This window comes from Manihot esculenta, chromosome 6 (genome assembly GCF_001659605.2).
Source record: "Manihot esculenta cultivar AM560-2 chromosome 6, M.esculenta_v8, whole genome shotgun sequence".
Taxonomy (NCBI): domain Eukaryota; kingdom Viridiplantae; phylum Streptophyta; class Magnoliopsida; order Malpighiales; family Euphorbiaceae; genus Manihot; species Manihot esculenta.
In genome coordinates, this window is record NC_035166.2 from 6,283,627 (window position 1) to 6,309,523 (window position 25,897).

Consider the following 25,897-nt stretch of genomic DNA (forward strand, 5'->3'; position numbering starts at 1 on the left):
CTAAAACATGCATACATATCATACATCACACCTAGGGGTCTCAAACTATCAAATACCCCAACTACAACACTTCAAACATGCCACATTGTTCAAAAACATAACATTTGCTCAAAAACTCATACAACCCTAAACATGCCATTCTACCCCATAAAACAACTTAAAACTTACTTAAAACATACAATGAGCTTAAGATCGGCTCTTACCTCTTGATGATCGAGAGAGAGGCGACCTAAACTCGGAGATCCAAGCAAATGAGCTCCTGAGTTCCCAAAGCTCCAAAACTTGTCTTAAATGCTCAAAACTTGCAATGTGAGGTGAAAACTCAAGAAAAATGGAGGAGATTTGGAGAAAGAACACAAGATCTGGGGAGAGGGAGGTCGGAAGCTAGCTGTGGCCGAAAATGGGAGAAAGCTCGCCCATTTCGGCTAAGTGACCCTTTTATAGGTGGCTGGCCAGGCCACGTTCGGGGGCCGAAAGTGCTTCCGCATGCATGCCATGTTCGGCGGCCGAACTTGAGTTTCGGCGGCCGAACCTGGACTTCCCTCACTCATGCTTTCGGGGGCCTAACGTGCCTCCAAAACGCATGCATGTTCGGCGGCCGAACTTGACTTTCGGCGGCCGAACCTGGGTTTTCCTCCAAGGACTTTTCATGCAAAAACTCATTTAATTTTCATACTTAAAACATTAAAATTCATGAAAACATTTTATAAAAACATGTTTTTACCCTTCTAGAGGTTTCCGACATCCGAAATTCCACCGGACGGTAGGAATTCCGATACCGGAGTCTAGCCGGGTATTACATTCTCCCCCCCTTAAGAACATTCGTCCCCGAATGTTCCTCAACTAGCACATGCATAGCAAACAACATAACATACATACATAAACACATAAAGATCTAACCTTAAAAGAGATGGGGATATTGCTGGAGCATGGACTCCCGTGTCTCCCAAGTACATTCTTCCAAATTGTGGTGGTTCCAAAGGACTTTCACCATCGGGATTTCCTTGTTTCTCAGCTTTCTGATCTGGGTGTCTATGATCCGCACTGGCTGCTCAACATAGGTGAGATCTTCTTGGATCTCCACATCAGGCTCACTAAGAACCTTGCCCGGATCTGACACGAACTTCCTCAACATAGAAACATGGAAAACCGGATGGATTCTCTCCATTGAAGCAGGTAAATCTAGCTTGTACGACACATTCCCAATCTTCTGCAAGATTTCAAAGGGTCCGATGTATCGTGGGGCTAGTTTACCCTTCTTCCCAAAGCGAACCACTCCCTTCATTGGAGACACCCTGAGCAATACCAGATCCCCCTCCTGAAACTCTACTTGCCGCCTGCGGATGTCTGCATAACTCTTCTGTCTGCTTGCAGCAGTCTTGATTCTCTCCCTGATTATGGGTACCACCCTGCTGGTAATCTCTACTAGCTCAGGCCCTGCCAAGGCCTTTTCTCCAACTTCTTCCCAGCAAACAGGTGACCTGCACTTCCTTCCATACAAAGCTTCATATGGAGCCATCCCGATGCTAGCATGATGGCTGTTATTGTAGGCAAACTCCACCAAAGGTAGATGCTGCCTCCAAGAACCGCCAAAGTCCAGCACACACATTCTAAGCATATCCTCGATAGTCTGGATGGTCCTCTCCGACTGTCCGTCCGTCTGTGGATGGAAAGCAGTGCTAAAATCTAATCTGGTACCCATGGCATTCTGCAGACTCCGCCAAAACCTGGAGGTGAACTGGGGTCCTCTATCAGACACTATCGAAACAGGAACCCCATGCAGCCTGACGATCTCATCTACATACACCTGCGCCAACTTGTCCACAGAGTAGCCACTCCTGACAGGGATGAAGTGAGCAGATTTGGTGAGTCTGTCCACAATCACCCATATGGAGTCCAATCTGTTGGACGTCGCCGGTAACCCCACTACGAAGTCCATAGCTATGTTCTCCCATTTCCATTCTGGAATAGGTAGCGGGTTAAGCATTCCAGCCGGCTTCTGATGTTCCAGCTTCACCCTCTGACACACTTCGCAGGCTGACACGAACTGTGCCACTTCCTTCTTCATCGCTGGCCACCAATACACTTTCTTCATATCTTGGTACATCTTGGTGGCTCCGGGGTGAACGCTGTATCTTGCATTATGAGCCTCCCTCATAATGTCTCCTTTTAGCCCTATGTCATCTGGTACACACAGTCGACTCCCATAGCGGAGGATCCCCTTACTGTCAAATCTGAACTCACTGTCTTTGCCTGACTGAACAGTCCTGGCAATCTTCACTAACTCTGGATCCTCATGCTGTTTCTGAGCCACTTGCTCCAGAAACACAGGTGTCACTCTCATCTGAGCCACTAAAGCACCTGTACCAGACAACCCCAACTGTAGACCTTCATCAATGAGCTTGTAAAACTCCTTCACCACTGGTCTCCTCTCTGCCATGATGTGGGATAGACTGCCTAGTGACTTCCGGCTTAGGGCATCTGCCACGACATTCGCCTTACCCGGATGATACTGAATCTTGCAATCATAGTCACTCAGCAGCTCTACCCATCTCCTCTGTCTCAAATTCAAATCTCTTTGACTCAGGATGTACTGCAGGCTTTTATGATCTGTGAAGATCTCACATTTTACCCCATAGAGGTAGTGCCTCCACATCTTGAGTGCAAAGATTACTGCTGCCATCTCAAGGTCATGTGTGGGGTAATTCAACTCATGCTTCTTTAGCTGTCTAGAAGCATAAGCAATCACCCTCTCATTCTGCATCAGTACACAACCCAGTCCCACACGGGACGCGTCACAAAAGACGGTAAAGTCCTCATCACTAGATGGCAGAGCTAAAACTGGTGCTGAAGTCAACCTCTTCTTAAGCTCTTCGAAACTCTCTTCGCACTGGTCGGTCCACAGAAACTTCTGATTCTTCCTGGTTAGTCTGGTCAGAGGAGCTGCTATTTTCGAGAAGTCCTGAACGAACCTCCTGTAGTAACCTGCCAAACCCAAGAAACTCCTGATCTCTGTCACTGAAGTGGGTCTAGGCCAGTTAGCCACAGTTTCTGTCTTCTTGGGGTCCACCTCAATCCCATTCTCTGACACTACATGCCCCAAGAACGAAATGCTCCTCAGCCAGAACTCACACTTGGAGAACTTGGCATACAAGCCATGTTCCCTCAAGGTCTGCAGAACCAACCTCAGATGATGGGCATGCTCCTCTGCATTCCTGGAATACACTAAGATATCATCTATGAAGACAATAACAAAGTGATCCAGGTATTGGCTAAACACTCTGTTCATGAGATCCATGAATGCTGCAGGGGCGTTGGTTAACCCGAACGGCATTACAAGGAACTCAAAATGCCCATATCTGGTCCTGAAAGCTGTCTTTGGCACATCCTCTTCCCTGATCCTCAACTGATGGTACCCCGATCTCAGATCTATTTTGGAGAAACAACCCGCTCCTGCTAGCTGGTCGAATAGATCATCGATCCTTGGCAATGGGTACTTGTTCTTGGTAGTGACTTTGTTCAACTGCCTGTAGTCGATACAAAGTCTAAGGGATCCATCCTTCTTTCTCACAAACAAGACTGGAGCACCCCAGGGTGAGGTACTCGGTCGGATGAAGCCCTTGTCTACCAGCTCCTGTAACTGCTCCTTCAACTCTTTCAACTCGGCTGGAGCCATCCTGTAGGGAGGGATAGAGATCGGTCGGGTTCCAGGCATCAATTCTATCTCGAACTCTATCTCCCTAGCAGGTGGTAAACCTGGTAGTTCGTCTGGGAACACATCTAAGAACTCTCTAACCACTGGCACCGAGGCGGGCTCTCTAACCTGACTGCTAAGCTCTCTCACATGAGCCAAATACCCCTGACATCCCTTCCTAAGCAACCTACGAGCCTGAAGAGCTGATATCAGACCTCTAGGTGTACCCCTCCTGTCTCCTCTGAAGACAACCTCTGACCCATCCTGACCTCTGAACCTGACTACTTTGTCCCTGCAGTCCAAGGTAGCACCATGGGTAGATAACCAATCCATCCCTAGAATGACGTCAAAATCTGTCAAATCTAGAACCACAAGGTCGGCGGAAAGGCATCTTCCCTCAACAAAGACTGGACTGCACTGGCAGACTAACTCTGCCACTGATGGATCACACTTGGGTCCACTGACCCAGAGAGGACACTCTAACTCAGAGATCATCAACCCCAACCTCTGAACGGCTCTCGGAGCAATAAAAGAATGAGATGCACCAGGGTCCATCAAGGCATACACATCTGAACAACCAATGACTAAGTTACCTGCCACCACGGTGTTAGATGCATCTGCCTCCTGCTGAGTCATTGTGAAGATCCGTGCTGGAGCTGATGGACCTTCACCTCTGAAACCCGCTGAAGAAGAGGCTGCCCCTCTCCCTCTGCCTCTGCCACTGGCCTGAGTCATGGCTGGAGCTGCTGGCTGAGCCACACTACCAGAAGCTGTCTGCTGAGACTGTACTCCAAAAGCTGCCCTAGGACACTCCCGAGCCATGTGTCCCTCTTGCCCGCATCTGAAGCAGGCTGCTGTCCCAGCCCGACAAACTCCCCTGTGTAGCCTACCACACTTTGCACAAACTGCATTATCAGCACCAGAGCTTGAGCCGCCCCCTAATCCCAGACTGGACTTAACCTTGTTCCAAAACTTGTTCTTCTTCTGCTTCTTGGTGGTACTGCTCCACCTCTTGCTGCCTGAAGCTGCTGCACTAAAAGAAGAAGAGCCTGGGGTCTTAGAACCAGAAGGCTGTGCCACTGACTGTTTAACTGTTCCCTGAACGATGGCACTGGCCTCCATTTTCCGGGCCATATCCACTATGGCATGGAAGCTCTCCCTATCTGCTGACTGGATCAAGGAGGAATATCTGGAGTGGAGTTTCATGATATACCTCCTTGACTTCTTCTGATCCGTGTCAAGGTTTTGCCCTGCAAATGGCAACAGCTCCAAGAATTTGTCTGTGAACTCTTCTACACTCATCTCATCGGTCTGCCTCAACTGCTCAAACTCTATCATCTTCAGCTCCCTTGAACTATCTGGGAAGGCCCAACCGGCAAACTCGTTTGCAAACTCTTCCCAAGACATGCTGTCTACTCTGGGGTTCACATAATTCTTAAACCACTCACGGGCCTTCTTGCATTTGAGTGTGAACCCGGCCATCTGAATGGCTCTACTATCATCTGCCCCAATCTCATCAGTGATCACTTTCACCCTCTCAAGGTACACAAACGGGTCATCTCCTTTTTCATACTGAGGAGCACCCAACTTCATGTAGTCGGTCATTTTGACCTTGCTCCCACTGGCTGAGCTAGGTCTAGAAGGTTGAGTAACTGGGGCTGCTGGTTCTGTAGGTGGTGGAGGTGGGGCAACATTTTCTGTGGTAGGGTTTTCTGGATTTGGATAGTAAGGTGGGGGTGGATACATTGGGTACTGTGAGTATGGTGGGTAGTAGGGTGGGTATGGCATCTGTGTGGGATAAGGGCTGAAGCTATGGTAATCCGATGTGCCTCCCATCGAATACCCGGGGTGTTGTGAGAAGTGTGGGTAGTGGGGTGGCTGAACAAATCCCGAGGCCTGAGTGCCTCCTTGGGACTCTCCCATTCCCTCTTCTGACATACTAACTCCCAAACTGCCATCCCTCCTCTGCTCTACATCCATATCATCCCCCATGTCCTCTGACACTCCTCCCTGAACTGTTCCTCTTACTGATCTGCTTCTACCCAGATCCAAAGACCTTCTAGGGTCTCTCACTGCTCTATCCCTGTTGGACCTGCTAGACATTGCCCTAGGCAATGCTGGAGGACGGGCGCTCATGCCCTCATCCTCAGGTGGCACTCCAGTCAATCGTGCAGATCGACGAGTTCCTCTCATCCTATTTTCTGAAAAACAGCACACATCAAGCAAGCATTAGCATCATATGGTTCATGTGGGCACACATGAACCCTCATCACAAACATCACATAGCATAGCATATCATTAATGCACATGCATAAAGTCATGGCATTTCACATTATCATGCAAGACAGGACTCCACATCCTATCCTAGTGGACATGATCTTCCTATTGTGCTTGACCTTCTATGACATCTATGAGCCCGACACTCTAGGTCCGACCATATGAACCTAGGGCTCTGATACCATTCTGTAACGACCCGAAAATCGGACCGCTACCGGCGCTAGGATCCAGATCGGCTTAAGGCCGCCGGGACCCGTAGCAAGCCTGACATAGAACCTGTAAACCTGTTCAATCCCATACATGATCAACAATCATACATAAAAATTAAAACTTTTCTTTCATTCATTCCTCATACACCAAACTCAACCTGTGCATGCACTAACATAATCATAAACTTGACCCCTCAGTGGGATCTCATCAATGCCCCAATGGGCGATACATCATAAGTTGAGTTGGTTAAACATAAACATCAATAGACATTAAGATCATGTATCAACAAGGGATTACAATACTCATAGGGTCAAGCACAACTATAACCTCAATATACCTCATTACATAACATACTGTAATCTCTTACATTACATCATAGTACAATTGTCATGTCCACAATCTAACTATTACATAAACATACTTCAAAACTCTGGCTAACCTCCTGGTCTACCCTGTACCTGCACATCTGGGGTTAGGGGAGAGGGGTGAGCTACAAAGCCCAGTGAGCAGAATAATAAAACAATTTAAAACATATGATAACATGGAATGCATCACAACACAGCTAATCACATCAAGGATGAATTTGTCACCAATAGTCCCCTACATGGACCAACTGTGCCAGGGGCGTAGAATGGGCCTCACTGGTCTTTCTCTTACATAACATAACATAACATGGTCCAACTGTGCCAGGGGCGTAGAATGGGCCTCACTGGTCTTTCTCTTACATAGTGCCAGGGGCGTAGAATGGGCCTCACTGGTCTTCCGTACCGTATCATCATCATCATAGCATAGGGGGACTAATGGATCATTCAACATCCATCCGCATCATCAAACATAGTATGCAATGCAACATATTCGTGAGTCTAATGCAACACCCTATTATCTCATGGCATTCATGATGCGTGAATCATGCTAAAACTGATTTATTTATTTAAAAGCATAAGAGTTATTCCACTCACCTCTGGCTGAAGCTCTACTGACTCTGAAGTGACTGACTCACTGCTGGGGTCCTCGGTTCCTCGGGTCCGAACCTACACAGGTGGACTCAAATGAGGGACCAAACATACATGAACATAACTCTAAAACATCCCCCAAAAACCCCCTAAAATACCTCAAAACAATCATGCAAAAACATGCAAAGGAAGGCTGGACAGGGCAGGTTCGGCGGCACCTTCGGCGGCCGAAAGTCCCTCCAGAGCCGAAAGTCAGGCACTTTCGGCGGCACCTTCGGCGGCCGAAAGTCCCAGACAGAGACGAAAGTCTCTTTTCGGGGGCAAGCTTCGGCAGCCGAATGCTGCCTCCACAAGGGGGTTCGGCGGCCGAAAGTTCCTTCGGCTGCCGAACCTGGTTTCTCCCAAATGGGCAGAAACTTGGCTCAAATGAACCTCTTGCCTCCCAAAACCTCAAATCATGCATAAACTTGTTCTAAAACATGCATACATATCATACATCACACCTAGGGGTCTCAAACTATCAAATACCCCAACTACAACACTTCAAACATGCCACATTGTTCAAAAACATAACATTTGCTCAAAAACTCATACAACCCTAAACATGCCATTCTACCCCGTAAAACAACTTAAAACTTACTTAAAACATACAATGAGCTTAAGATCGGCTCTTACCTCTTGATGATCGAGAGAGAGGCGACCTAAACTCGGAGATCCAAGCAAATGTCCTGAGTTCCCAAAGCTCCAAAACTTGTCTTAAATGCTCAAAACTTGCAATGTGAGGTGAAAACTCAAGAAAAATGGAGGAGATTTGGAGAAAGAACACAAGATCTGGGGAGAGGGAGGTCGGAAGCTAGCTGTGGCCGAAAATGGGAGAAAGCTCGACCATTTCGGCTAAGTGACCCATTTATAGGTGGCTGGCCAGGCCACGTTCGGGGGCCGAAAGTGCTTCCGCATGCATGCCATGTTCGGCGGCCGAACTTGAGTTTCAGCGGCCGAACCTGGACTTCCCTCACTCATGCTTTCGGGGGCCTAACGTGCCTCCAAAACGCATGCATGTTCGGCGGCCGAACTTGACTTTCGGCGGCCGAACCTGGGTTTTCCTCCAAGGACTTTTCATGCAAAAACTCATTTAATTTTCATACTTAAAACATTAAAATTCATGAAAACATTTTATAAAAACATGTTTTTACCCTTCTAGAGGTTCCCGACATCCGAAATTCCACCGGACGGTAGGAATTTCGATACCAGAGTCTAGCCGGGTATTACAAATACTCGATCATTGGCCTAGCGGATTCCCACCTTGTGGCCTTGAAACTTTTGTTTGTTGGGACTAACACCCGGTCATTGGCCTGGCGGATTCTGCCTTGTAACCTTGAAACTTTTGTTTATCGGGATTAACACTCGATCTTTTGACCTGGTGAATTTTCGCCTTGTGACCTTAAAACTTTTGTTTAGTAGGACTAACACCCGGTCTTCTAGCTTGAAAAGTTCTCGCCTTATGACCTTGAAACTTTTATTTAATATGGGACTAACATTTGGTCTTCTGGCCTGGCGGGTTCTCGCATTGTGGCCTTGAAACTTTTATTTAGTGGGACTAACACCCGGTCTTCTGGCCTGGCAGGTACCCGCCTTGTGACCTTGAAACTTTTATTTACTGGGACTAAAGCCTAATCTTCTAGCTTGGTGGATTCCCACCTTGTGGCCTTGAAACTTTTGTTTAATATGGGACTAACGCCCAGTCTTCTGGCCTGGCGAGTGCCTGCTTTGTGGCCTTGAAACTTTTGTTTAATATGGGACTAACACTCAGTCTTCTGGCCTGATGGGTTCCCACCTTATTGTCTTGAAACTTTTATTTAGTGGGACTAACATCTGATCTTCTGGCTTGACGGGTTCCCGCCTTATGGCCTTGAAACTTTTGTTTAGTGGAACTAACACCCAATCTTTTGGCCTAGCGGGTTCCTGCCTTATAGATTTGAAACTTTTGTTTAGTAGGACTAATACTAAATCTTTTAGCTTGGTGGGTTCTCACCTTGTGGCCTGGCATAAGATGCCTTGTTATGCGGGACTATAACACCGAGATAACCTTATAGCCTTTTAGTGGGACTAATACTTGGATGACCTTGTGGACTTTTAATGGGACTAACACCCGGATGGCCTGACGGATTCCTGCCTTGTGGCCTAGCATGAGATGCCTTGTTATGCGGGACTAACACCCGGATGGCCTTGTGGCCCTTTGTTTCCATGCTTTCATCTGACGTTCCTAATAAGAAAGGTTTGAAGAATACTTCATAGTTTTGTTTATAACATTTCTGTAAGCGCCATACATTCTGTTAAGGATAATTAAATGACTTGGTTAACTTGACCAATTTTAAAACTTTAGTGCTTGACTCATGGGTTGAATAGATTGTGATGTTCTGCTTCTATAGGCCTATATTGCCACTCGGCCCTAACCACATGAATGACCCCTTCCGGTTTCTTATTAAGGGTGGTTTCGTGAGTTGTTGTCTCGGGTTTAAATCTCCTCTCCTTCCTACTCTTTCTGGCGAGCTTTCAAAGTGTGTAGTCTCTTATTAACCTTTTGATTTCGTCTTTCAATTATCGGCACTTCTTCGTCATATGTCTGTGGTCTTTGTGAAAGTGGCAGTACTTGATCCTGTCTCGCTTTATGACTTTCCTAGGGTTGAGCTTGGGAGGCCACCTGATCTTCTTGCCGTTTTTTCTAATCCACATTAGAATATGTGTTCGTGAGTCATTCAATGGGGTATAATTTTTATACTTACCTCGGTCATCCCTTCCTTGTGAGACTGGTAACTTTTATAGTCTCCCTCATATCCTTGCTTCTTTGGCTTTTGGTCTTGCTCTTGGCTCATCTTTTTATCCTCTTTCTGTCCTTCTCGGTACCTTAGAGCAGCCTGTACTAGCTTTCAGCCGACGTCCTTCGGAGCATCGTCTGATGACTTCTCTTTCTCGAACTTGTCCTTCCCTTTGGATTGCGTCTGGATTGCCCCTATCCGAGTCCTTGAGGTATCAATGGAGGCTTCCTCCCTTCCCCTAAGAGCCATGAGTGATGCCTCCTTCCGAGTTTTGCATTGCTCAAAAGTGACTTGCAACCTTCTAACGCATTTGAGTATTTGCTCAATGCTTAGATTGTTGGAATTTGCTTCTTTGACCATAGAGGGTGTGTTTTGTCCATTGTCAGAAGTGAAAAAAATGATATCGTCCTCATTAGAAGCAACCTTAGCAGCACTTTGTGAATCGCCAACCATTTCGAGAGAGGAAAGAGAGATTTCTTTTTAAGAGAAAAGAAATAAAAGACCAGTTTTAATCTAAATGAATAGAGAGAATACAATAAATTTCCTGACAATGGAACCAAATGATGTTGTTAAAACCAAGTTGATGATGTGGCCGAAATAGAGCTGTGTTGTGACTAGTCAATTTTGCAAGAAAGAGAAAGTGAAGTGGTTGACGCCTACAACAGTCACTCCGATACTCAAGTCAGTAAACTGGAGAATAGGGCAAGTATAAAGAATAGTTTAGAACACAAGAGTAGTTGTGTAAAAATTGTGTACTTTTATCTTTGTAATCGTTTGCTTTTATACTGTAAAAAAGTGGAGTTAATTATTATAATTCTTAGAAATTCGGTAATGATGTGACCAACTCATTGATAAGAGATCCTGTCGGCTAATTGGTCGGAGATTCCGTGATTACAGGCATAAACTGTGTCTGTTGAATTGTAGCTGTTAATAGTAACTCATTATGGAGTCTCGCCCTATAGTTAAGAGGGTAAGTCCTGACGAACTAAACGGACCTGAGACCGACCTGAAGTGTCCGAATCTTCTTTTCTCTCGGTGAGACTAAATATCATCTGATCCATCTGTTGCCACGTAGCCCTTCTTCAAGTGTCAACACATGATCTTTTTTAGGTGATTATTGTGTAATATCAATATATAAGTGTGAAAAATAAAAATAAATAATTTTTAATAAATTTATAAAAATTAAATTTTGAAAAAAATTATAATATGAAGTCTGGTTAATTATTTATCATAGTTATAAGCATATTTGTAAAAGTTTAATATGTAAATAATATTTTAATTATTAAAAATATTATTTCTATAAATATGAATAATATAATTTATTATAAAAATTTTAAAATTAAATTTAGTTTTATAAATTTAAGCCTTAATAAATACATAAAATTTAACTGTATAATTTTATAAATCTATATTATTATTACATGTCAAGAACAATATACATTCAATTTTTAAAAAGGTTTATAAAATTATTATAATTAAACACTTTAAAAGAAAAAAAGTGAGGTGGTTGGCGTCTATAAATAGTTACTCCGACACTCAAATTAGTAATATATTACAAAGATAAATATAAAAAAATAGCTTGATGTTAGACTGAGCATGTAACAATGTGTATTTAATAATTGGGTAAACTGTAATTTAGTCTCTCTGATTTAGTGAAAAATAACATTTCGTCCCTCTGTTTTAAAAAACCTTTAATTTAGTCACTGTGATTTTTAAAAATTATGTGTTTAGTCCCTCCCGTTAGATTTTCAGTTAAATCACCGTTAATTTTAGTTAAAAAGACTAAAATACCCATTCTCTCTCCTTCCTCTTTCTCCTCTTCTTCTTTTGGTGCTGGTTGTCTTTCTGCCTTCTTATATTTTAAAATCAAAAAGATAGATTTTCTCTTCCTCTTCTGGCTCCAGATCGTTGAAGGAATTAACAATAATTCCATCAGCTTTTGGGAGATTCGAACAGAAGTATAGCAAGTCATAATAGGAAGGATCATCTCTTAATAGCATCGGTTCCGGCATGTGAATAGCTTTAAGAGGTGGCAAGTTAGGGAAATAAAGGACAGTGTTTGCAAGATCTTTGAAGTTCTCATCGTATTGTTCATGGATTTTAGGGAAATATAAGAAGGCAGAAAGACAACCAGCACCAGAAGTGAAAAAATAGTAAGTGGGGATTTTTAGATCTTTACCCAGAGAAAGAGCAGAAGTGCAGAAGAGATCAATAACAAAAGCAGAGATTTTATCTTTCTTGGAGATTTCTTGAAGGGAATCAAGAAAGTTAGGCTTGTTGAGGAGTATGCACTCAAAGAGTACGGCAGGCTTGCTGCGATTGAGAGTTGTGTCGTAGGAGACAGGAGGATAACGACGGAAGGAGATAGAAGGGTAGGTTTGAGAGATGGCGTTGATGTATGAAACAAGGCCTGGGGTTTCGAAGAATTCAACAGTGATAAGGAAGATGGTGATGGAGAAGCGGTGGCCGTAGCGGTGGAGGATAAGCTTGCCTAGCTCTACCATGGAGACTACATGGCCCATGGTTGGAGCTGGGCACAGGACAATAGTGTCTCGCATCTTTAGTTGCTGTTCGTTTTGCATTGGCGTTCTTCTTTTGCTTTGACTGACAAAAATTGGGAAGGAGAAGAAGAAGAAGAGGAGGAGAAAGGAGAGAGAATGGGTATTTTAGTCTTTTTAACTAAAATTAACAGTGATTTAACTGAAAATTTAACGGAGGGACTAAACGTATAATTTTTAAAAATCACAGTGACTAAATTAAAGGTTTTTTAAAACAGAAGAACGAAAGGTTATTTTTCACTAAACCAGAGGGACTAAATTACAGTTTACCCTTAATAATTTATTATAAAGGGCAAGTGTAAGAAACTAGTTTGAATTTAGAATGAGTGTGTAAAAATTTATATTTTAAATACTGTGTATGCTATAAAAAGATGTAGTTAGTTAATAAATATCATAGAAAAACAACTTGTACTGATTAATGAATAAAAAATCTTGTAATTATAAGTGTAATAAAATCTAATGAATTTTATCCTTTTACTCGAGTCTTGTATCGTTATAAGCATCGATTGTTATAATGTTTGGATTTTTCTTTTCTGAGTGAGATTTTTATAATCGAGTGTCATAACTCGGTAGAATTTTATTATGTGACTCTATGATATAGTGACAGTTCATAATATACTTTAATGAATATTACACATATATAATTATAAATAAATTATGAAAAAAAATAAATTATGAAATTAAAATTTTTTAATTCCTTTACTTTTATAAAGAATCGATTAAAGAAACGTGAAAAAGACATTTTGAGTTTTTTTATTAATTTGTTTAAAAATATTACAAATTTATGTAAAAAACATAAATTTCTAATTTTAATTAATTTTTAAAATAAGTTAATTTTCTTTTATTTTGAATGAAGGTTTTATATAAGTAAATTATAAAATTAAAATTATTTAATTGCTTGCTCTTATAAAGAATTGTTTAAAGAAGCGTAAAAAAACATTTTGAGTTTCTTTTTCTAATTTTATTTTATAGATATTAATTATAAATTTATTTGAATTTATTTATTTATTTTTATTAAATCAGCTGTTCAGACGTACCTTTTTTTTTTACCAACCGCTCCCATCCCTGATTTGAGTATAGGCACGTGTCTATTATAAAAATACAGATCCGCATATATTATTTTTTTTTAAATAATAATATTATAATTACTAACTACTAATTTAATAACATTATAAATTATAAATAATTTGGTGACAGCAGCGACCGCACTCTTCTGCTATGTTTGGATTGATAGAAAGTAGGGAGGAAAGGAAAATAAAAATAAAAAATATAAATGAAAAGTAATTTTTTTATTTAAGAAAGGAAAAAAATAAAATAAAGAAATAAATAAATAATTATTTTCCTTTAACATAATCTTTCCAATTTAGAAAAAAAATAACGTGAGAGCTTAAAAAGAAAATTATATTATTTAAATTAAATACAACTAAATTCATTTATAATTCAAATTTTATATTTTTAAGAGTAAAAAGATAAAATAGTAAGTACATATAATCGCGTTTATTTTCCTCTCTAATTTTTTTTTCGCCAATTGATATTTTGCCAAACATAAGCTTAAAATATTTCACCTCGAAAGAATCAATGCTCTGAAATTTCTGATCGTTACACGTAATGTTGTCATGGCTTCGGATGAGACCTTTACAAGCAATGACTAGAATGACATGTTTACCCTCAAATAAGAAGAGCGTGCATTAGAGTATACAAGCAGAAGTATAAGGGTAAAATAGGAAATAGTAGTGGATAATCATAAACGGATGATTCAGTTGGAATAAAATTCAAATTAAATCCATTAATGTTGGATAATTACGGATTTTACAAAATTACTGCTCTCTTTTGTCTCCCTCTTATTATATATTGAGCAAGTTCTGCTTTGCTCAAGATCACAGCTCTCTGCTTTCGCTGCAATTACACTCTTGTCTGTAAGTCTCGTTCTCTTTGATCAGTGTTTTTAGATGATATTAAGGAAGGATTAAGCGCATGGTTGATGATGCATCGGTTCTTCGTTCTCTTTGATCAGTGTTTTTAGATGATATTAAGGAAGGATTAAGCGCATGGTTGATGATGCATCGGTTCTTTTTCTCTTCGTTTTGGTGTTAGTTTTTAGATATTTTATTTTCTGTTTTTTCATCTATGAATTTTGAGTCAGAACTCTGGTTTTCTTCTTCTTGTTGTTTCTGCTCTGAATAATGAGTGACTAGATTTTCAAGTTCGAAGATGGTAGTTAAAACACTATGGATAGGTATAGTAAGGAGGAAAATTGACCCATTGAGCTTTACTCGGGTTCAAATTTGTTTTTGACAGTTCCACCATTGCTCATTTTGGTTTTGTGGGCCAACTTTTAGTTAGGTTGAAATATGGAAGAGAAAGAGTAATTCTTGGTCAGATTTGATGTCTTTTACTGGTGGGTATGTTTCATATTGATGTGGATGTTCTGGTTTGCAGTGTGAATCCAGCTGAGCAGGAACAGGTTCAATGTGTTTAATTTTTGGGTAAATGGCTTGTTTAGGTGAATTCAGTTGGTTAATTTGTGAAGCTTTAGAGCTCGTCCATGGAATGCTTGATTGTTATCTAATTTTTTGTATTTGTTATTAGATTTCTGTTATCATATAACTTAGGAGTTATTTATCTAATAGTTGTTTCTATTAGGCTTCTACTAATTAGAAGTATTATAATTATATGAACTTATTCTTAAAATTATGAGATGAAAAATTTTAGAGAATTTTAGAGTATTTTTGTATTTTAATTTTTTATCTTTACAAGTGATTTACATGATTATTTATACACAAAAAATTACGACTAAATAGAAAGCAAATAATCAAAAAATAATTATAGAGATAATTAAGAATCCTAATTTATACCTAGAATCCGTAATCAAATTCAATCATATCACTAGAATCAGTAAATAAGTCAACGCTCTGCCATCAAGTTGGTACATAAATATCGCACATGTCCAACTTGTAAATCAGATTATGGTAGATTCTATTGTTAAGCCCTTTAATAAACACATTCGTAAGTTGTCTGGTAGAAGTCACATGAACTAAGTTCAAGACACCATCTGTTAATTTTTTCTTGAATGAAGTACCGATAAATCTCAATATGATTCGTTCGGTCATGTTAAACTGGATTTTGTGCTATACTGATGACAGCTTTGTTGTCACAATACAAAGTTATCTTGTCTCTCTTAGACAACCTCAACTCCTCCAATAACTTCTGTAACTGTAAAAGTTCACACACACCTTGGGCCATTGCTTTGTATTTTTCTTCAGTACTTGACGGAGCAGCAATAATTTATTTTTTGCTCCTTTAGGTAACAAGATTCCCTCCCATAATTGTGTAGTAGTTAGAAGTGGATCTCCTATCATCGAAAGATCTTGCCCAATCTGTATCTATAAAAACTTTAACTCAAAGATGACCATGTTTGGAGTAAAAAAGCCTTTTTCTCTGGCACAGACTTTAGGTATCTCAAGATGCGAAGGACAGCCTGCATGTGAGTCTTGCGAGGTCATATATGAATTGGCTGACTAAGCTAACAGTATAGACTATATTCGATTGAGTGTGTGAGAGATAAATCAACCTCCCTATCAAACTTTGGTATGTTCCAATATCCATGGATTCACCATTTAGATGTGGCACCAGAGGAGGAAGAGGTGTCAATATGAGACAGGAGACGCTTGAGACTCTGAATTTCATTAGGAAAAAGGGACTCAACAGCTGTTGTCTCCTTAAATGGCTCCTCCACAGTTTCTGCTAAATTAACTTAAGCTCCAGAGGTACTTTGTTTTCCCCCAAGACCTCTAGTGGGACGACCATGTAACTTCTAGCAAGTCTTCTTGTTATGCCTCGGTTTTCCACAATAATCACAATGCAGATGATCTTTTTCAGAATTAGGAGGCTGCGATGTGCTCAAACTAGTAGTCAACTCAGCCTTTTCAACTGGTGCAGTATAGAGCATAGCATGTCGGCGACTTTCCTCTTGTTGAACATGGGTATGGGCCTCTTCTAGAGAAGGAAAAGGGTTTTTCCCTTGGACCCGAATTGGATTATATTCGTTAATTAACTTGATAAAAAAATCATAGACCCGTTTCTTTTCAATCATTTTTTGAAATTTGACTGTATCTCCAGTAGAGTCTGTTTGGAAGTCCCGATAGTAATCAAGCTCTTGCCATAAGCCACATAGCTTAGAATAAAATTGGGAGATAGTCATTTCACCTTGCTTAGTACCATGGATTTTATTTCGAATATCATAAATTTGGGCATCATTCCCAATCTTGGAATAAGTTAAAGACAAAACCTTTCGTATCTTTGCAGCAATATCAATTAACAAATAGCACTTAGAGATATGAGGTTGCATAGAGTTAAGTAATCATATCATAACAAGACAATTATTCGAGTCCCATTAAGAAAAATCTGGATCACTCTCATTTGGTTGCTTCTTATTACCAGTGACATAGTCCTGCAGTCGTCTAGCCTTGATAAACAACAAATAAGATCTTGACCAAGCAAGATAATTGGTTCCATCAAGTTTGACGGGACTAATTTGCAAGTAAAGATTATCAGAGTTAGGAATCGAGACTTTCTGCCATGGTAAAAACAAATTAATCGCGAACGAATAGGAGGTACCCAAGGTTGTACACACAAGAGAGCCCAACCAAATTACCAAAAGATTAGGTAGTGGCATGGGATGGCCGGAAAGAGGGTCAGAAATGGCACTGGAGTGGACCGAGTGTCGAAGCAGCATCGAACAGATCTCACGCACTGGGAAGGAAGGGCGCATGAGCTTCACGCGTGTGGCTTTCCAGCGTTGGAGCTAGCTGGCGACGGTCCAGCGATCCTTTTGGTGGCGGCAGTGAGATGTGAAAAGGTCCCTAATTAAGGTAGTACTAAAAAGGTAGATATAGGATTTTAGAAATCCTAAAGAGAAAAAATTAAATTTAAATCCTAAAATCAAGAAAAAGTTCTGATACCATGAGGAATTTTGGAGAATTTTAGAGTATTCTTGTATTTCACTCTTGATATTTACAAATGATGTACATGACTATTTATACACAAAGAATTATAATTAAGCAGGAATCAAATAATAAAAAAATAATTACAGAGATAATTAAGGATTATAATTTATGTCTAGAATCCGTAATTAAATCAAATCATATCACTAAAATCAGCAAATAAGTCAACATGAGATTTAAAACTCTTCCATCAACGAGGCTGAGGTGTAAGAGCTCCCTTTCATCAATGGTTTCAACAACAATGTCATGAACAAAAAGGCGGAAGAAAAGCCAAATCCTTTATACAACGATCACATTTAAATAACTTAGCTCAGCAAATCTTTGAACTAGTTTGCACCTTTAATAGGGAGTCAAACCAGAATCAAGATGTATCGAGTAGTAGCCAATAAAATTTTGGTCAATCAGTGGATGAGAGGATAGAGGTACATGTGGTGCCCTAAAATGCCAAAATTGTCTTTTCCTCGTGTGATGAAAAGGGACGTAGAGTTATTGCTTTTGGTCTAGATACTCAAGTTTGGAAACTATTAGTTAGTTGGCAAGACTATCCTAAATCTGAAACTATATGGGAGTCAAACAATTATTTTCAGGTTGTATATTCTACCTTTGAGTTTGAGGACAAGCACTTTTTCTAGGTGGGGAGTGATGTTATGGACTACGGATAAATTAAATCCATAATATTTATAGCAAACAGATTATGTTTATCTCTAGTATCTTATCTTATGCGTTTGTTATTAGATTTCTATTATCTTATCTTAGGAGTTTTTTATGTAATAGTTGTTTCTATTAGACTTCTACTCTAATTAGAAGTATTATGATCGTATGAACCTTCACTGTATAAGATGTTGCTTTTTATTCAATAAAGCAAGCAGAATTTATTCTTAAAATTATGAGATTTAAGACTTTCATTAACGAGTCTGAGGTGTTAAAGAGTTCTCTCTAATGAGCTCCTTTCCTATTAACCATCTCGTGATGCTTTCCACAATCCGGGACCGCAGGACCGTAACAGTTACGGACTTTTTTTGCTGGATATTGTTGTGTTATCCTAAATTTTTGTAATTCCTCAAACTTAGCTTATAGGTCTATAAATTTGTATTCCTTATATGTACTTGTATGCGAATGTGAGTACATCTTTTTCATTCTTCTTATAGCGTATATACAAATATTTACTTTGTCTATATATTTGACAATCAATAGTTTGTTTGTTCCTTCTCCCTGTTTGCTGCAGAATCAGTTTGAAAAAAATGAGCAAAATGAAGGTTGGAAAGATATTGCTTTTTCTCCTCTGCTTGAACATAGTCACCTTTGTAGTGGTAAGGCACAAAGAGGATCTCTTTCTAATGGATTTTATTTCATTTGGGTAGAAAAATAATCTTTTGATTTTGTTAACCAATTGTTAACCCTTTTTAAGTTATTTTGATTGATTAATAAACTTTTGTTTCATCTCTTTGGTTCCATTGCCTTGTGTTTAGATTGCTGATGGTCCACCTACATGCCCTGCTGACCTTGGTGATGAATGCGATGATTCTGATGAATGGAAAGGGGAATTCTTCCCTGGTATTCCTAAAATTAAGTATGAGGTAAAGATCTTTATGATATTTTTCTTTCTATTGAGCACGGGTTTTGGTATATTTTTTTTGTGTTATACATCTTTGTCAATTTGTTTTGCTGCCTGAAATTTTTGGGAAAGGTAACATTTTTTATTTAATGATAAAAGTGTCACTATATGTATTGTCATATGATGCAGTCAAGAAATCTAAGTTTAGGAATATAACTTTTCATAATAAATAAGAAAACTAGAAAGTGTCACCATATGTATTGTCATATGATGCAGTCAAGAAATCTAAGTTTAGGAATATAACTTTTCATAATAAATAAGAAGCCTAGTTTTCTATTCTTTAGGAAATTTAATTAGTACTTAGTAGTACTATTTTTTTATTTAACTATTCTATTAGTTATTCAGGAAGTACTATTTTATTTTGTTTCATTAGAAGTTTAAGTTGGTTTGAGGTTCTAATTGGTATTTGATTATGATTAGTATTATTATTTTGGGATTTAAATCCTCATTACTAGTAGGACTAACAATTCAAGTTTAAACTTGTGTCATCTAGGTGTTATGGTAGATATTTATAATGAACAAATCGACAATTAAATATCTGAGAATTAATGAAAAATTGAGAATTGTTTCTCAAGTCCTTTGAGTGCTTTATGGTGTTCTACTTCTTCCTCAATCTGGTATTTGAGTCTCATTGCTATTCTTTCTAGCTTCTGCTGTGAACCCTCGCCACTGTCCACCACCAGGCAACTACCCAAATGTAAGTTTGGCCAGTTAAGGTTGCCCAGAAGTTGTTGCTTTGGGTCAAGTTTCAACCTGAATCAATAACGAGCATAACCAAACAAAATTTGGTGTTTGAAGCTCTTTTTGCATATCAAAGTTTGTTTTCACTGTTCAAATTACCATTCGACACTAAGACCTCAGAGAAGCCAGGTCACGTTTTAAATGGCCCAGAATTGCAGTTGAGTTAATGTTGCTAGATTCTCCATTCGTTCCATTCTAGCGCCCCATTATGTGCATGCCATTGACCTGCGATGTCCTTTCGCATCAGAATTTGCAATGACAACAAATTTTGGAAGAACCTTTCCCTACTAATTGTGAGGTGGTGTATTTGATTTTTTTATTTGTTTTGGGCAGAAATGAATAGCTTAAGACTGCTAAGAGCTTTGGATTGTGTTTTTAGTGTATATGGGCTGAAATTCGAAGACTAAAATTTGAAATCAATGTTTATAAGATATAATTAAAAGAAATATGTTTTTTTTGAAGATTCATATGGTATTATTGAATTTGTCCTCTTGAATTACATTAAGAATATTGAACTATAGAACAATTTTTATGAGTTGATGAGATATATGAAACATGGATGGAGGAATTATATGATTGAGCTATGTGTTAGGGAGATAGAACTTGAATCATGGAAAGCTCTAATTATATGATTCAGTGATATCAAGAATTCAAGTGTTTGTTTCAGTATCAGCCTTGAGTTCATGAAATAATGGAGTTCTTTACTTAGATCTTATTTTTACCATCCAAGCAGATACTTTTTATTTTGTTGTTCCAATCGGGTTATTGATTAAAGCAAAAACTCACGGATGTGTTTCCATTGCTGTTTGCAGGGCCCTTCGAGCAAGAATCCACTTGCATTCAAATGGTATAATGCAGAAGAGGAGATACTTGGGAAGAAAATGAAGGTACTAGTTCATTGCAAATTTGGTATTACATTAACTACTTGATGATGTTTGAAAATTGATTTTGGGTACAGGATTGGATGAGATTTAGTGTTGCATTTTGGCATACATTCCGCGGGACAGGGGGTGATCCATTTGGTTCACCAACTAAATATTGGCCTTGGGAGGATGGTACCAATTCATTGGCCATGGCCAAAAGAAGAAGTGAGATTGCTAAATATTAAGCTTTGTCCTTTATGTAGTGCAGTTTGTAAATTTGTGCTGATTTATTTACTTATTTATTTTGATTCATCATTCAGTGAGAGCCAATTTTGAGTTCCTGGACAAGCTTGGAGTTGATAAGTGGTGTTTCCATGATAGGGATATAGCCCCTGAGGGAAAAACTCTTGAGGTGAGTAAATTTCTGGTAACAGATAGGGAAGCATGGATTACTTGCTTATGCATTTTAGGCTTCGGGAAGTGAATCGTTCCTCATCTTTTTCAATCTATGCAATTAACATTTTTGTTGATCATAGATCTGCCTATTAACTAGTTTAACTTTTGCTACTTGTTTTTGTTGCAGGAAAGTAATGCAAACTTGGATGAAGTGGTGGCCCTTGCCAAAGAGCTTCAGGTAATTTCACATGAATGAATAAGCCATGAAGAAGAGTCGAGACTGGACCCATTACTCTCCAGAATGTGCCATGTCTTGCTTCTGTGGCCTTGATGTTATTACTTCTGTTAACTGTCAGATATTCTCATTTCATTGCACATGCACCTTTTCTTTTTCACGACGTTTAAAGCATCTTGGGTTATCATTATGAAATAACTTATCCATTTTTTAATATTTGTATTGAATAAGATTCTCTTTCTACTAAGAACTTCAAATATCACATTGCTGCTGTTCCATGAAACCTATCTTGGCTAGGGCTGTTTGGTCATAGAAAAGTAGTATCCAGGATCGCCTAGGTAAAAATTGGAAGGTTGTAGGTATTGGCTACCAGTCTCTACAGGCAGGCATGAGCAGCCTGTGATGGTCACTTAGTGTTTTCTTCTCTACTATGAGTTGAAACAGAGATACTTATATAGTTATTTGTTCTCGGAGTTGCTGTTAGTCTGTCCAAGCTAAGCTGGTGATGAGTAACAAGAATTACATTAGTCTAGGGGCAATATGCAGCGTATGTTTTTTTGGGAACTAAAAATTGCAATGTATAATTGTAATGTAATCCTGGACCAAAGTCTCCTCATGGAAAAGCCTTCACTTATAGCTTATGTGAAAATGATATTCCATTTTCATTTTGTAGTCTGCGGGGCATGCCATGCAACGGCGTTTGAGTAACCAGCATTAACTATTATGTGGTCGTTACTTTTGGAGATCAGTTTGCTTGATATACTTAGGTTTCTTGTCATTACTAATCTCATGAGTGTGGCAAGCAGGATTACAATAAAATCCTTGATTGTGCTTCTTTTATCCGTCACTATCAATTGTTCTTGTTCATATACTGCCATACTGCACTTTTGAAGATTGCTTCCTTTCTAAGTGCCTCCATCATGTGACTGTGCAGGGATCCAAGATCCGTCCTTTGTGGGGCACAGCCCAGCTTTTTTTGCATCCTCGTTACATGCATGGTGCTGCTACTAGGTACTGTGCAATCATAATTGGCTGAATGCTAAGCCAGTGATTGTATTTAGATTGTATATTCGTTGACTTGATAGTGGTTCCCTGTGCAGCTCACATGTAGGTGTATATGCTTATGCTGCAGCTCAAGTTAAGAAAGCAATTGAGGTGTGTAATCTGAATATTGTATAGTTGTGTGAATGTAACATGTTCTTATTATGGATGCCAAGTGTTTGACTATTGATATTTCTCAACAGGTCACTCACTACCTAGGAGGAGAAAATTATGTCTTCTGGGGTGGACGTGAGGGATATCAGTCTCTCTTGAACACAAATATGGAAAGAGAACTTGATCATCTGGTAATATTCACTTCTTTCCAAAATGTTTGGCTTATGCTTTCAAATATGACACAATGAATTTCTCTTTTTCCAAAATAATTCACTTTTGAAGCATCCTTTTTCTTTTTTTTGGTTTCCAACTAATTGATTTGGTACCCACAGGCAAGGTTTATGGAAGGAGCTGTTGCCTACAAGAAGAAGATTGGATTCAATGGTATATTATGTCATTTCATAACCTGTGCCTGCTTCATATCTGAGTGATGTGAAATTTTCATTTAGTTGGTGTATAATGTATGAATAACTCATTTTCTTATTCTCTTTCTTTCTTGTTAATTATTCTTGCATTCAATTGCTGGAATCTTTTTTTTTTTTTTTTTTTTTCACTTTAGACATTTCTAGAAAATGAACTTAAGTCATTACCTTTTGCTTTTCAGGAACTCTGCTAATTGAGCCCAAGCCACAAGAACCTACCAAACATCAGTATGTTTTATTTTTATTTATCATTTTTTTCTTTCCCTTAAGATGACCTTTGTCTCTGAGATCATATATGATATGTTTTTGTCAGGTATGATTGGGATGCAGCAACAGCAGCTAATTTCTTGCGAAAATATGGACTTTTAGGTTCTTATATGAACTGCATTCCTAATCTCTTTGGGCTTTATTGATACTTGATGAACCATATACGCAATTTGGTTTAGAAAAAGTTGTATGCATGAAAATTGACATTTTGACACATGCTTATGTGCCTGAATGTCTATATGCATGAAAGTTGTATGTTTCTTTTATCAGAGTTTGTTCATGCTCATTTTAATCTTTATACATGATACTATGGGATTCCTCTGATTAATTAAATTGGGATTTGAAATTAATTAATCATAAATCATTGATTAATTAAATTGTAATTTGAAATTAATAAATCATAAATCATTTCACGAGGCAACTATTATGCTTTTGGGTTTTATAAATAATTATGTTTCCCTCATTTGATTGTTATTGCATGGGATCTTATTAAAATCTTGAGGCATGGTTTTCCTGATTGAACTCCTATACCACTGGCAAAAGAAAAAAAAAACTCCTATGCCACATGGCTTCATAAAATTTTTGCCACATGGAGGCCTTATTGGAAAAATGGCTTTATTATATATTGGGCCTGTAGATATTTTGAAGTAAGAGCACCTTTCTAGGTGGTGCCTCATGTGCAGTTTAAAACTCTTAGATTTAGCAATCCAAATTAGCTTTATGTTCCTATTCTGTAATCATCAACGTCAAAAATGTATTTCTCAGTGCTCCATTTGAGGAGTTTTAAGTTTATTTCTTGACTGTTTTCTATTTTGTGAGTCTGGTCTGATGACCGAGTTAAAATTATCTCCCTTGTTTATTCTGTAGGAGAATTCAAGCTCAATATTGAGTGTAACCATGCCACTCTTTCTGGTCACAGGTATACATTAGATTATTTCGATTTATGTTCCTTGATACTTGAGATTGTTGCCAGTGAGATATGATGTGTGAAAATTGTCCAACCTGAATACTTCTATATTTCACAGCTGTCATCATGAGCTTGAAACTGCAAGAATCAATGGTTTACTTGGAAATATTGATGCAAATACTGGTGACCCTCAGATTGGTAAAAACACATAGAAAATTTGCCCACTTTTAGAAAGTTGCAACTTTATTATTGAATAAAATTAAAATCATTTATGATTTAAGGATGTAAAATTGGGTTATTGTCATGGCTACAGGATGGGATACAGATCAGTTCATGACAGATATTGCAGAGGCAACTTTGGTTATGCTTAGTGTGATAAAAAATGTGAGTACACTCTATTTGACTTCAAGGTGATTGTGAAAATTGGGGCCCTTGCCATTTCAGATGGGATGACGTTATCAGGTTTCCTTCTTTGGATGCAGGGAGGATTGGCTCCCGGAGGATTCAATTTCGACGCCAAATTGTTAGTTTTAGTTATTGGATTTCCTTCTTGTTCTCGTGCAATATTTTATGTACTTGTACATTCTCTATATTTAATCTCAATAATTACTTTCTGAGTTGATGATACTTAGGCGACGAGAGAGTACAGATGTGGAAGATCTGTTCATTGCTCATATTGGTGGAATGGATACATTGGCTCGTGGACTACAAAATGCAGCTAAGTTAATTGAGGTAAGCCTTTTCTGTTCTTTTCCCTGAATTCTGATGGAAGATCTTTCCTTTTTTCCTGATTTTAATACTAGTGTCCTCTTGGTGTGAATGAAGGATGGTTCTTTGGCTGAGCTTGTACGCAAGCGCTACGAGAGTTTTGACTCGGAAATTGGCAGACAAATAGAGGTCATATGCGTTAATTTAATACCTTTTTAACTTACTTTTGGTTTATTTTCCTGCTAATTGAAAATTAATGCATCTTCCAACAGGCTGGTAAGGCTGATTTTGAAATGCTTGAGAAGAAGGCCTTCGAATGGGGTGAGCCAAAGGTTGCTTCAGCTAAACAGGTAATTCGATAATTAACCCACTTTCAGCTGATAGCAACAACTGCTTCAGTAAATGAAAATATCCATCGCCACCTTACCCTCGTTATATTCAAACACTACTAAAAGATCTTTCATTATTTTTATTGACCTTGACAACTAGAGAGGAAAGTATTTAAGGCTAGATTGAAATTCTCATTCCATGTTTAGAAGTGAGAAATAAACCAGTGTTTTCTTTAAATGGTATTGCATATTATTTAAGAGCTAGAAGTTTGAAAGAAAACTAACCAGATGAACTTGCACTGTGTTCGAAAATCATTTGTTTTAGATTTTTGTTCTAGATCTCACCATCCATTAGCTACTGGTAACTCATTTCAACCAATTCTGAAAAATTAGTTAACAGTTAGATCCTTGATAATTAAGACTGCTAGATTGTGGATAGAATCTAATATGGGAAATGTGTTTGATGTTACAGGAACTTGCAGAGATGATTTTCCAGTCTGCACTATAGACATTTGTATATCAGTTTCCCAAATCCTCCCCCCCTCTTTCTTTTGCAATCATCTTTGGTATGAATAATACATACAGGAGCATACCAATAACTGATACTGATAAAGTTAATGTAGTAAATGCTTTATTTTGAGCCAAATGCATGAGAAACAGTCTTTCTTTTTATTTTTTTGGATGTGCCTTTCTTAAGAAAAGGAAGCATAATTTTTTTTTTTTTCAGGGTAATAGAAATGGAATGAAT

General features: G+C 38.8%; 2 protein-coding genes across 3 annotated transcripts; one reads left to right on the top strand and one right to left on the bottom strand.

Annotated features, from left to right (window-relative positions):
• Nucleotides 1–11,803: 11,803 nt before the first annotated feature.
• Nucleotides 11,804–12,532, bottom strand: LOC110617804 (UDP-glycosyltransferase 88F3). Its single transcript, XM_021760812.2, has one exon. The coding sequence runs from the start codon at nucleotides 12,530–12,532 to the stop codon at nucleotides 11,804–11,806; it is 729 nt and encodes a 242-aa protein (XP_021616504.2).
• A 1,747-nt stretch (nucleotides 12,533–14,279) lies between these two features.
• Nucleotides 14,280–25,821, top strand: LOC110618247 (xylose isomerase). Of its 2 annotated transcripts, XM_043957692.1 has the most exons (22): nucleotides 14,361–14,424; nucleotides 14,948–14,994; nucleotides 18,737–18,821; nucleotides 18,981–19,088; nucleotides 20,680–20,754; nucleotides 20,826–20,955; nucleotides 21,051–21,142; nucleotides 21,314–21,364; nucleotides 22,296–22,372; nucleotides 22,462–22,516; nucleotides 22,606–22,707; nucleotides 22,849–22,900; nucleotides 23,121–23,166; nucleotides 23,252–23,307; nucleotides 24,073–24,124; nucleotides 24,231–24,310; nucleotides 24,426–24,496; nucleotides 24,595–24,635; nucleotides 24,745–24,844; nucleotides 24,938–25,009; nucleotides 25,093–25,170; nucleotides 25,622–25,821. In XM_043957692.1, the coding sequence occupies exons 2-22, from the start codon at nucleotides 14,978–14,980 to the stop codon at nucleotides 25,655–25,657; spliced, it is 1,476 nt and encodes a 491-aa protein (XP_043813627.1). In that variant the 5' UTR covers nucleotides 14,361–14,424; nucleotides 14,948–14,977; the 3' UTR covers nucleotides 25,658–25,821. The 2 variants fall into 2 exon arrangements, with proteins under 2 accessions (XP_021617074.1, XP_043813627.1); XM_021761382.2 differs by lacking the exon at nucleotides 14,948–14,994 and having other exon boundaries at nucleotides 14,280–14,424.
• Nucleotides 25,822–25,897: the final 76 nt, after the last annotated feature.